This window comes from Lactuca saligna, chromosome 6 (genome assembly GCF_052625555.1).
Source record: "Lactuca saligna cultivar CGN05327 chromosome 6, ASM5262555v1, whole genome shotgun sequence".
Taxonomy (NCBI): domain Eukaryota; kingdom Viridiplantae; phylum Streptophyta; class Magnoliopsida; order Asterales; family Asteraceae; genus Lactuca; species Lactuca saligna.
The window spans coordinates 43824903-43837891 of record NC_136422.1 but is presented as its reverse complement, the minus strand read 5'-3'; the positions used below and the strand labels follow the sequence as shown (position 1 = coordinate 43837891).

General features: G+C 37.3%; 1 protein-coding gene across 1 annotated transcript; it reads right to left on the bottom strand.

Annotated features, from left to right (window-relative positions):
• Positions 1-10341: 10341 nt before the first annotated feature.
• Positions 10342-12660, bottom strand: LOC145002497 (uncharacterized). Its single transcript, XM_078961754.1, has one exon. The coding sequence runs from the start codon at positions 12658-12660 to the stop codon at positions 10342-10344; it is 2319 nt and encodes a 772-aa protein (XP_078817880.1).
• Positions 12661-12989: the final 329 nt, after the last annotated feature.

The window sequence follows — 12989 nt, the reverse complement described above, 5'->3', positions numbered from 1 at the left end:
TCAATTTCAACACAATTTAATTTTAATAAAAATTCCAACACAATTCAATTTCAATTTCAACACAATTCAAATTCAATTTCAATAAAAATTAGAAGAAAAAAAAAAACTAACCTCAGTTTTGTTCTTGTGTGATGTTCAACTTTTCTGGCTAGTGAAAGAAGCAGTAATCCCCTCCGGTGGTGGCTGGTGGTGGCCACAACAACATCAAATCAGAAAAAAAATGCACAAGGTTTCAATACATACCAGTGAGCAACTCTAGTGGTGGCAGAGAGGATGTTGCCGGCAATAAACTTCCGGTGGAAGGTTGAAGCTGTCGGCAGTGGAGCTTCACCACCGGTTCCTACACACCAAAAAACCCCAAATTAGGGGTAAAAATCAATACCAAACAACAATAAACAACAAATTAAGGGTAGAAACAACCTTGAAATGGGTTAATCACCGGATATCTTCGATGCGTCGCTGATTTCGTCGCCTGGGAGGAAATGGGTGAAGAAAGACGAAATGGGTGAAGAAAGAGTCTGCGTGCAAATGAAAGAAGTCTGCGTATCTGTGTTAGGGTATACCCCTATGCCGACGACATGTCGTCGGTATAGGGTCTCCATAAATGACGACGTATCATTTATTCCTGGAATATATATATATATATATATATATATATATATATATATATATATATATATATATATATATATATATATATATATAAATGAAAAACCCTGTGCCAACGACAAGTCGTCGGGATACCCTTTTCCAAAACTACGTCGTTTAGTTTTTCTGGCACATGGAATAAAAATAAATGGAAAATAGTTTTTTTATACCTATACCAGCGACAAGTCGTCGGCACAGTTTTTCAGATTACCGCCAACATTTTCGTCGTTCCCGCCAAACCTATGGCGACATAGCGTCGTCGGCACAGACATAGTGGTCAAAGGAAATTGGTCAAAAGTTTCAAAAGATATGGCGACAACTTGTCGTCGGCATAGGATGTCCTGTAACGACGACTTTTGTCGTCGGGATAGCTTGGTATTCTTGTAGTGATAGTGCACTCTTTGGTGAAGATAATTTTCAAAGAAGATTTCGGATGAGCAGACACTTACTCATGCATATCGTTGAAGATATGGAAAATACATATCCATATTTTGAAACAATGTGGGAAACAAGGTTTCAAAGAAGTTTCAGTTCATTGCAAAAATGCACATCTGAAATATGGAAACTAACATACGAGAACACATAAGGCATGTTGGATGAGTACTTGAATACATCAGAAAGAACTTTACATGAAAGTATTTAACACTTATTCTATGGTATTATTGAAGTTGTATGGAGACAAATATATACGCCAAGCAATAGTCAATAACATTCAACTTTTATACGTTTTATATGAATCCAAATATGGATATCTTTGAATGTTTTGTAGCATTGACTGGACACATAGGAATCAATGTAATTTTCCAATGGCATTAAGATGCTAGTACATGAGAGGTGATCACGAGTCCTAACAATAGTTGAAGAGGTAGCGTCGCAAGATTTATGGTTTTGGCATGCATACTCTGGTGTCACTAGTTCTAATAATGACCTAAATGTACTCTACCAATCACCTCTATTCCACGTAAAATTTCTTGGAAAACCACCAAAGGTTCATTTAATTTGAACGGAGAAGAATACAAGCATGGTTACTATCTTACGGATGAGATATACCAAACTTGTTTTGCTTTTGAGAAATCACTTCGAATCTAATCTATATTAAAAATAAAGTCAAAATTTGCCGATGGAGTCTAAATGAAAGTTGTAGAGTACAATCTCACCTACACGGGCATATAAAGAACGTCAAAAACGGAGCTCGTATGCAAAAGTTACAGATTTTTCAAGTTCGAGGTGCACAAACCGAGATGAGTTACGACCAGCGTACCCTCGTATGCCCAACCTACTTGGGTGCTAGGCTTCAGATCATCCACATCTCCCCTCTACGCCTCTATACCTCTGTCCCATCCAATGCTTCATCCGAGGATACAATAAGCCTTGACGCAGACAAACGCCCATCGTAACTCCGAATTACGCCCAACGTACGAAGCCTCTCACACCCCTATAAATAGGATGCGAGGGAGTTTCACGCTCCCAAAGCCATCCTGACATTCTGGTTTTCAGATCCAAGTTCAGAAGGGAGTTTCACGCTCCGTAGATTCCTGAGAATCCCGAGAAATCAGCTTTTCTAGTCGAAGTTCTGCTCGATTTTCATCTCACCCTCTTCAAACTACCAAGTGAGTTCATACCCCTACAACAATGTTTTCAAATACTTTTTAAATGGTTTTATACACTTTTAAGGGGGGGGGGGGGGGGGGAATACACATAAGCACATGATTATCATCGTGTGAGAAACATAAATCTTTTGCTATACTCTTTGTTATTTAATCAATCATATGTGATTTATAACTGTGTTTCAAACAATAAGATTTCATATACCTCAGACTGTGTTTCAAACAAACTACTTTTAAATCGTTTTATAAATTGACATCAAGTCATACTTGTATGAAATTATACTATTAATGCAATGGATGATATTGTTACATGTTTACTATTTTGCATTGTTATGATACTTTACATGACATCCTCCGCCCAAGAACGTTTCCGCCGTTCTTGGTTTTGGGGTGTGACAGATTGGTATCAGAGCATTGTTTATAGTGAATTGAGTATATCAATCCATAATAGATATACAAACTAATAACACAACAGGATTAATATACTCTGAGCAAGAGTTTATACTTTCAAATAATAAAATATTTAACTAAGTATACATACCCTCATTCATACTAAAAACAGTGTCACTAGGACAGAACAAAAGTATTACGATTGTTGAACAACACAATTAGGCTTAGAGACATATAGTCAAACCTGGGAGGATATAGCCTGATCAACTATATTTTCCGAGGAGTGACTAGCATGTGCCTAAGAACAGTTGTGGTGTTGCAACAAGTCTAAAAACTTACCAACCCTACTTCAATGAGAACATTATAACATAACATAAACTTAGAATACTATAGGAGTATATTACTTATTTGAGAACTAAACAGGTCTTTATTAGTATGTTAATAGTTGCTGAGTGGATACACTACGGTTATATGTAACTATGGTGTCATAGACTTAGAATATGTGATCTTTGCTTTACTTCCTGTTCCTTGTTTGGTTGTGGACTTAGAGTTAGGATCACTTATTCGAAGGTCTATCCTGTTTTGGTTACATATGACTGTCATGCACTAAGCAGATGTTGGAGTAGCTAATAAAGATCATCTTATAATTATCTTAGTTAGTACATCTATTAACTGTTTCTTTTACCCTCATTTCTCGTCTAGATAAATGGCTGAACTAAGTGTTCACTCGAGGGATAACCGTCACCAGTAGGAGATATTCTACCTTTCTTTCCTTGGTTTAAGGAATAGTCTTCCTATCTATGCTCCAAGTAGCACTTTTCTATGTAACTATCCCTGTACTGTAAGTACTTTTAGTAGGCATTTATGCTGTCAAAACTTTTCTACTTCGGATATGATGTAAGACCTACTCCAAGGTCATTTTTCCCAAACTTATTACATCTTAAATATCAATGATATTGACAATCGGCTAATGTCGGTGACAATCTTTGTTCAAATACTTTCATTCTACTATCGTTAGGATTCTATCCAAATCTCACCCTAGTCAATTTGTTGAACTATGGTAACTTAGCTCATGGATCACTTCCAATTCTTTTCGAATGTTGGATCATGTTATCCACCAACCAATGATATCCTAGATTGGATAAAAACCGTCTGGAGACCATTCTATGAACTTTCTTCCACTCTTTACCAGTATTACATCATAGGGATGTAGGTCAAACCATCGAGAAAAGTTTAACAAAATAGAAAAGTTACATATACCTGAATGATTAGAATACATCCGAGGCCAACCACAATCGCTCACAAACTCATTTTCTTATCATGTAACAGAATCATGCCGTCGAAGAAAAGTAAACAACCCATCAACAAAACCCCAACTCTTCAGATAGATACAACTACTTTTTAAGCTGCGGTCTCAGCGGCAGTGACAACTATCATGACTCACCTTAACGCTAACAATGCAAATGTTAGCAGGATTGTTATCAATAATTCATATCAAAGTAACAACCAAGTACATTAACGAGCATCAAACTACCACGACACCCTGAATCTCAAACCCAAGAGCAATAAACGAAAGTTCTGGGATAGATTTAAAGGCAAATCACCCTATAGTATCCCGGTTATCCCTAACCCAGCCATGCAATATGTTGGAAATTTATCGAAGTGCAATAAGTGCAGCATCCATCATCTGGGTAGTTGCCGACAGTTGCACTACAAGGAATGCAACAAGAACGGGCACACTACCCGTTTCTGCAGGACTCAGATCTAACACTTTACTTCGACCACCAATGTCGAAATTTCTCGGATATGCCATCTATGTGGAGTAATGGGACATTTCAAGAGGGACTGCCCAACATAGAAAAATGACGAAGGAACCGGAGGAGTTTGACCTTAGAATAACAAAAACGCATCAAAGGATCCTGCTGTAATATGGGTACACTTCTGAACCGCAGTAATTAATTTCACTTATAATTATACCCTCGGTCGAATAAAATCTTGACACTTGTATAAAACTAGTGCAACTTGAGTCATATATTTCTACGAGGTCCCATCAGTTCAAGGGACTCTCGTGCTGCTTGTACTTGCTTTTACGCAGTATACCTTATTCGCAACAGCAACATCATCGGTAAAACTAAAGTACTAAAACTCCTTCATAAGTTGCACAGTAGTGTTCTTGTAACACCGTTCTGAACTAGTCTAATGCCAGTTATTCCGAGAAGTCCAACATTGTCATCTGACATAAGTCGATTCGATCCTCATAGTGCCGGTTTCGTGCGAAAATTCTTCTCCTTGTAATCGACTTTCTAGCAAAGCCGAAATTCCAAAACTCCGAGGCACTCATGCGTAGATCGCCTTATATTTCGTAGCTTTCCCAAAGTAACCTCAACAAACCTCCCCGTAATACCACTTGTAAAGTACGCCAGGTTCAATCCGAAGGCCCATACGGTTAATCTATCACCGAGTAATGTATATGCAAGGGTGGTACATAATCAAGGTTCTACAAGTTTAGAATTGATGATTCTGCTTTAACTTCTTTTCCTTGTTTAGATGTGAGCCTAGAGAAGAATCATTTATTCGACTACCTTTTCAGTCTTAATTATATACGACTCGTATACCCGAGACTGTGATTGATGAACCAGGTATGAGTTCTACTACGAACTTCAGGACGGAGACTGCCCAAGACTACAAGTGATCGTGCTTCTGTGAGAATAAACTTATAAGTACCTATCTTTTTCCTTAATTCATGAGTAATCATACTTTCTTTTAGATCTTCACGACATCTAATCCACCCTAATGTTTTGACATCATAATTAGTATGAGTTGGTTGAGTCTACATCGAGCTGACATCATGTGCTTTGAGAAAGCAGTTCGTCTTAACCTCCCTAACAACGAAACTCTAGTTATTTACGATGACGAATCAAATACGAACCTTCGCATCATTTCGTGTATGCAAGCTCAGAAGTGCTTACAAAAGGAATGGCATACATTCCTTGCACACATCTTCGATACAAGCCAAGAAGTGAAAGATTCAGAACATTCCAGAAGTACACAACTTTTCCACCACAGCGCCAAGTCGAGTTTCGGAACCGACTTAGTTCCAGGAACAACCTCAGTAGCCAAATCGCCTTATCGTCTAGCTCCAGCTGAGATACATAAACTTTCTAGTTAGCTTAACGAGCTTCTCAGGAAGGGATTCATTAGGCCAAGCTTCTCACCATGGGAAGCATCGGTCTTGTTCGTGAAGAAGAAAGACGACTCGTTTCATCGATGACATACTTATCTACTCCCGAAGTAAGGTGGAGCATAGTCAACACCTCCTAAGAGTACTGTATTCACAGACCACGAGAACATGCAACACACATCTGACCAGGAAGAGTTATCACCCCAGTGAAGTCAAACAAAAGAAACAAAGCCGTAGCCCGATAGTGAAAGGTTCGTTGGAGTATGCCACCTTGCCTACCCAAGCCATTACTCGAAAAGGGCCAATAAATCGGGGGCCTAACTTGCCCCTCTTCCTGAAGCATATATCACCCTACCACGGTGATACATACATACATACATACACACACACACACATATATATATATATATATATATATATATACATATACATATATATATATATATATATATATTAATCTTGTAATAATATAATAGTATAGGGTGTATTTTAAACATTTTAAAAATACTAGGGTTTTAATTTCAATTTAAAATTTTCGAAATTTATAACTTTTAAATTAAAATTTTAAATATTAAAACTCTTGATTTAATAATTATCTAAATTAAACAATTAATTTTAATTACTAAATCATAAAGGATTATTTTAAATTAAACAATTAATTTTATCCTAATCCCTTATATCCTTCTAAATTTCGAAAATATGGGAGGGGATAATTTAAAATCTTTAATTACCATATTTAACAATTAAAGGATAATTACAAGATATGAGATTATCCAAATCCCTAAATTTTAGGAACTTATCTTGGGGAGGAGGCAAATCTCGAAAATCTAGGGTTTGCAAACCCTAGATCTCGAAATCTTGGGCATTAAGGAAAAGGGTTTGAAAACCCTTCTCAAAATTTCGAACACTAAGGTTCAAGAACCCTAAAATCGAAATCCTTGCCTCTTAGGGTTTATTGGCCATTAACCCTAAAGTGTCAAATTCATACAATTGTATTATACTAATTGAAAACAATTCAACCAAAGGCTCTGATACTACTGATGAGTTTTGTGCAAACAATCTTATGTGTGCATGCAACCCTAGATTTGGATCTATGTTATCTCTATTAGATACATGTACAACTTTATGAACACAAGAAGAAACCTAGCATGCCTGTATATATTTCGAAATTTATATAAACTAGAAGGGATTACATACCTCCTATTGTTATGTTGCAATTACAACACTAATCTTCAATCTCTTGTCTTGGAAAGCAAGTACCACAAGTGTAGTACCTCTAATGGCTCACAAACACCACAAGCAGATGGAGAGGCAAGAGAGAGAGAGAGAGAGAGAGAGAGAGAGAGAGGGGAGAGGTTAGAAATCGGCTCTAAGGCTTCTTAGAAAACAAGTGGCCGATTTCCCTTAGCCAAGGGGTCTTTATATAGGGTAGAGATTAGGGTTTTAGTCCTTATCCTTATCTAGTTGCTTGCCCACCAAACAATCCATAAGATAAGTCTAGAAACCTATCCTTGGACGAATTCTAGGGCTTTATCCCCTTGAATTCGTCCACGTATCCCTTAGGGCATCCATTGCCTATATTTGCAACTATCACATAATTACAATTCAGCCCCTGTAGTTTAATTAATTATAGTTGATCACAAAATTAATTCTTAATTAATTATTGACCAATATTAATTAAACAAATATGATTTCTCCCTTAATATATTATTCCTATAATATATTAATAAATCATAATAACCTCTTTCTCTATTATTTCTCCAGTCAAGTTGCTTTGGTGAAGGCAACCAAAAAAGGACCATGCTCAACTGGGTCAAGTACTTACCAAATATGGTTACGGGCTTAGACACTAATCCAACAGAAGCATCTTCAAGACTCGTCTTTTATTTTGATTATTCATTTTTGGTGTCTTATTACTATTAAAGAACACACTTGTATGAAATTATACTATTAATGCAATGGATGATGTTGTTGCTTGTTTACTATTTTGCATTGTTATGAAATTGTACATGACGTCCTCCGCCCCAGAACGTTTCCGCCGTTCTTGGTTTTGGGGTGTGAAAGGGTGTTACAACTCTCCCCCGTTTGAACTAGATTTCGACCCTGAAATCATCGGCTCCCATGTCCACTCCAAACCCTTCCGATGTTGCCATTGAACCTTAATTAAGGGCACCACGTTGTTGTGCAAGGCATTCGTCTTCCTATTGAATATAGCCACCAACCTCTCCACATAATTTAGGCACTAATCAATATGAATTTCTTCTAACGGAACCACCTCCGAATCATCAACCATACACTTACGAAGCTGAGAAACATGTAAGGTGCTATGAATCTCACTAAGCTCCTTAGGAAAATCTAATCAGTATGCCACCTTGCCTACCCAAGCCATTGCTCGAAAAGGGCCAATAAATTGGGGGCCTAACCTGCCCCTCTTCCTGAAGCATATATCACCCTACGACGGTGATATCTTCACCAAAACCATGTCCCCGACCTGGAACTCCAACTTAGACCGACACCTATCAACATAATTATTTTTGGTGGCTCTGAGTTGTCTGTAACCTCTGTCTGATTTGTTGAATAATATTCATCGTCTAGAGGATCACCTCAGTCCTCGCCATAACCCCATGACTAACCTCTCCCCAACATACTAGAGTACAACACTTCCTCCTATATAAAAGCTCGTACGGTGGTGCCCCAATGCTAGAATGATAGCTGTTGGTGTACGAAAACTCAACTAGGATAAGGTAGAAGTCCCAACTCCCACCAAAGATGTAGATGAGTTTATATATCTTTTCTTATGATATAAACCATGATACTTATAATGGAAAATATTATTTTCATAATTAAAACACATAGTTTCCAATTAATTACAAGAGTTATAAATATTTATCAAGAATCAAATTCATATAACCATTCAATCTATGTCTTATTGGTGTGACCCTATTGGATCATATGTTATCAACAAATATCATTCTAAAATGATTCTTGAGTAAATAGATCCAATACATAAAATGCTCTACCAACTACTTCGGTATCAAATAGACTTTGGACCACTTCACTATTTCGGAGTAAAGACAACTAGTACATATTTTGGCTTCAGACTTCAACACAACAAAATTTGTTCCCACATTCTCTTTTTTGTGTAAAGTCACTTACACATATTGGAAACACCAAGCAGGGGTAGAGCCATGATTTAAAAATAAGGGGGCCTGACAACCTCAAATTAAAATATAAATGTATATCCGGATAAAGTAATATGTCTAAATTTTTAAAAGAAAATTTCACAAAGAACTAAAAACTTGACATAACTGGTTTTTTAAATCTTCATAACATCTAATAGAAAACTTATGTGTTGAGGCTGGAGTGTTACCTTCATGTACGATGAAAGCTAACTCTTTGCCACAATTTACCTTTTTCCATCAATTAAACTTTGATACGGTAAATGTATCAGACCCGACTTTGCCAATAGGTTTTTATTGAAAAGAAAGCAAGGAAAACAAAATGCTAACATCATTTTTCTCAGAATATTCCAACCACCAAAAATTCTTGAACTAAATTTATTGAAAACTGCACATAGATCTGCTATGATCACTAGGACTGAATGGTTGCTTTGATTTTTGAAGTTGGTGTGGTCCAAATTTAATATATAACCGTCTAATTTCATCACTTTGGTTACTTGGATAGCTTAAGGTTGAAGGTCGTTTTCCTGGATCATGCATTAAAGAATCTAATTTCACCTTTCCTAAATCTGAAATCATTTTTTAAGGTTCAATATCATTGGGCTCTTCAATGTTAGTATTCGTATCAGGGTGTATATTATGAACATCTTCTTTAGTATTTATCACTAACAACTGTGGGTCGTGCATATCTTCTATTTGTTTGAAAAAAGAATCGATAGTTCTTTTCTTGCTCATAATTTACCCTATAAATATACAGATAGAATAAACAAAATTATCAGACCATAATTATTCAATTATAAATTACTAGAAAAGCTAACATATCAAGACATTAAGAATGAAAGGCTAACATATCTATAACAATAGTATTCGTATTTTTTTTTTTTTTTTGGGGGGGGGGGGGGGGGGGGGGGGGCTAGGCATCTGGCAGCCCTTCCGTTACCTCCGCAATTGACACCAAGCAAAAATTTTCAAACAATGAACCATCTTCCCAACCTACTTGTCATGTCACTGCCACATCAAATGCTTAGGAGAAATGGAGAGTATATATGTTGAGTGAAAAAGTACCATTAGAAAAACTTATATGAATTTAATTTTATGTGCAATAAGTTATTAACATTTTATAACACCAGATTTAAAATTTGTTTGAGCAAGGGTCCCAATGACTTTAAAACCCCATGACAAACACAGACTCAAAACAAGTATGAAAGGAGGCTCATAAACTAACATAAGAAAGCAAATAAACATGGACAAAATCTACATATTAAGTACTAAATATTATGACAAATCTTTATGAACTTGTCTGGACGTCTGGTTACTTGCAGAACATAAATGGTTGTCAAGGAAAAGGATGCTTTAAGTAAGAATGCCATTTATCAATAAAAGCCAAGTCCTTTGGATTCAAACTTGGAAGTTCACGATCTTGAAGGTTATTGATTATCTTTGTAGTCTCACCAAGAAGTTGGGCAGCAGCTCGGACACTCGCCTCCCTTTTCTCTATGGCACTTGTGTGGCATTTCATTGTAATGACTTGGGGCAAGTTGGTGAGACAAGCAGCTAATATATCGGCAATCATTGATGATAACTCTGCAAATAGTTCCTCTTGGCTAATCTCGTCAATGTTCTCGTGGTATGAGAGCAGGATTGTTTCGGTGATACGATACATTGAATTGGCACAAATAGAACTGTATTTGGAATTATCGTTTTGGCCTCTGATATCCGTACTTTCCACCTTGATGACCATGTTCTTAGCTGTATTCCTTAACCATTGAAGAATATGTTCTGGTGTATTCATTCTGGGCTTAGATATTGGAAGCTTGTTTCCTAACCATTTGTGGTATACTTCAACTTCTACCCACAAAGTTTTAGCTGCCTTTTGAATTCTTACATGATCATCAGTAGTGTTGAGGGTTTCTTCCACAAGTTTGACATATACAAGACCTTCACTCACACCACTCACCAAGCAATTGACTTTGTTCTTTTGGATGTTAGGAAGAGACATGATGATGGATGTTAGAGTAACCAATGGCAAACTCCAACAATTGATATATTCTTCTGAAACTAAAGGAGGGACACGCTGGCTTTCAAACTTTTCAACCCCTTCAAAGCCTCTAGATTCCGCAAGAAGCTTCATAAGATTGTTGGGTTGTTGTTTTTCAGCCTTTTGGATCAAACGGTTTACCGATTTTAACATTCCTTTCAATGTTCTATCAGCAAACTCTATGTCGTCTTCAAGTTGCAAAACATACCCTCTTAGATCCTTGTTTTTTCCTAGCTGGGCAGGATTTTGTCCCAGTACAACGCTTGAGGCACTAAACATGGCCTTTAACCACTTCCAACAACGGAGACAATACAAGAAACATATCACAAAGAAAATTGGAATCACTGCTATCAAAATTGGAATCACTGCTATCATCTTGCATGCCACCACGACTGTCTTCTGAAATCCAATACAAATGCTGAGAGTTAGGATTTTCAAAAGCTGGATGACGATCTTGCATTTGCGGCTACTGGATGGGAATGGTATGCTACTCTTTTTCCAATCATATAACTTCTGTGTCCAAAAGCTCTCTACTTTAGAGACCTTGACATGCTTCCAAATCCATTTTAGTGACAACTTGAAGCTTAAGGCTGCAAAACATCTCGCAAGTGGGGCAATTGTACCCAATATGACTCCGATAAACTGTATTATGAAAATCGCTAACACTGACCACTTATAATCCGACTCAGGCTTCCCTAGATATCGGATATTAATAATCACAAGAAAAGTAAAGAAGGCAGTGCTTGCAGCGCATATTACCCCTGAAGCAGAGGCGGTAGCAGAGCAAGCTGACATGAATTGGGGGCTTCCAGTTCCTGCCATGATCCAATAGTTGCTGACATGCTGCTTTAGCATCTCAACAGTTAATACTCTTCCTGGTTGTTGCAGCTCGTGATCCTTTAGAGCTTTTTGATGAGCTGCTTGGTATTTAGATTCTAGAATCTCTTTGGACTTTAGAATTGCTAAAGATGAACATGCATATATTATCAGCAACATGAGCATCGGATCCACACAGATGGCCCCAACAATAACTCTTAAAATAAACGGTATTTCAGTATGAGAGTACTCAGGATCAAGGTACTCAGCATCATATGAACTGTAGAAGAAAATCCATGTGTATATTTGAATGCAAACATTCACAGCCAAGGTGATTACAAGAACAGCTAAAGCTATGATGTTTGAGACAAGTTCCTTGCTATCCATGGTTGCTAGAGAAGGCAATAGATTAGCCAGCATGGTGCACATAAAGCACGTGCTTCCAAACCTTGCAGCCTGGTCTACAACACCTGGCATTAGATTACTTAGATCCATGGGCAGCTTCATTGCAACAGCTATCACAGTGAGAGAAGCAGCATTCAGAGTGAAATATTTACACGGAAACCAGAGCTTTCTGTTCTTCAGACCATGGAATAAATCAGCCACTATTGCAAGGATGCAAAACAGAGATGCTAAGGCGACATAGATCCCAATCCACGGCATAGGTTTGCTGTACAGGTTTTGCTGATGTGAGTTGTATACTAACGTCCACAACCGAGAGAGGTATTCTGGGTCAATATTGTTGCAAGAGCTCTTAAGCAGGTCGAATTGATCATAATCATTTAGGACGTTGGGATTCATGATTATGTTCCTCCAAGGGAAATGATCAAGGGGGTGTAATTAAGGAAATGCAGAAGGTTTGTGTTGAGAAAGAATTAGAATGCAGGTATGTTTCTTCCAATTCTATGAATGTTTTTAAATAAGAATGAAACTTCCATGTTTTTGATGATCTATCGCTTGATCACACCCACGAAATTTTTATCATACATACAATCAACGGGTCAAAGAAGTTAAGGATGTGATGGAAGATAGTGAAGAAACTGCCAATGACTTTCCATAAAGCATCTAAGCCACATATCGTTTTCTTCACTACTGATCAGTGGACTGAAAGATAACTTCCTAATCCTATT

Coding starts and splice junctions, on each gene's coding strand:
- LOC145002497 (XM_078961754.1), bottom strand. CDS start 12,660: ATGAATCCCAACGTCCTAAATGATTATGATCAATTCGACCTGCTTAAG.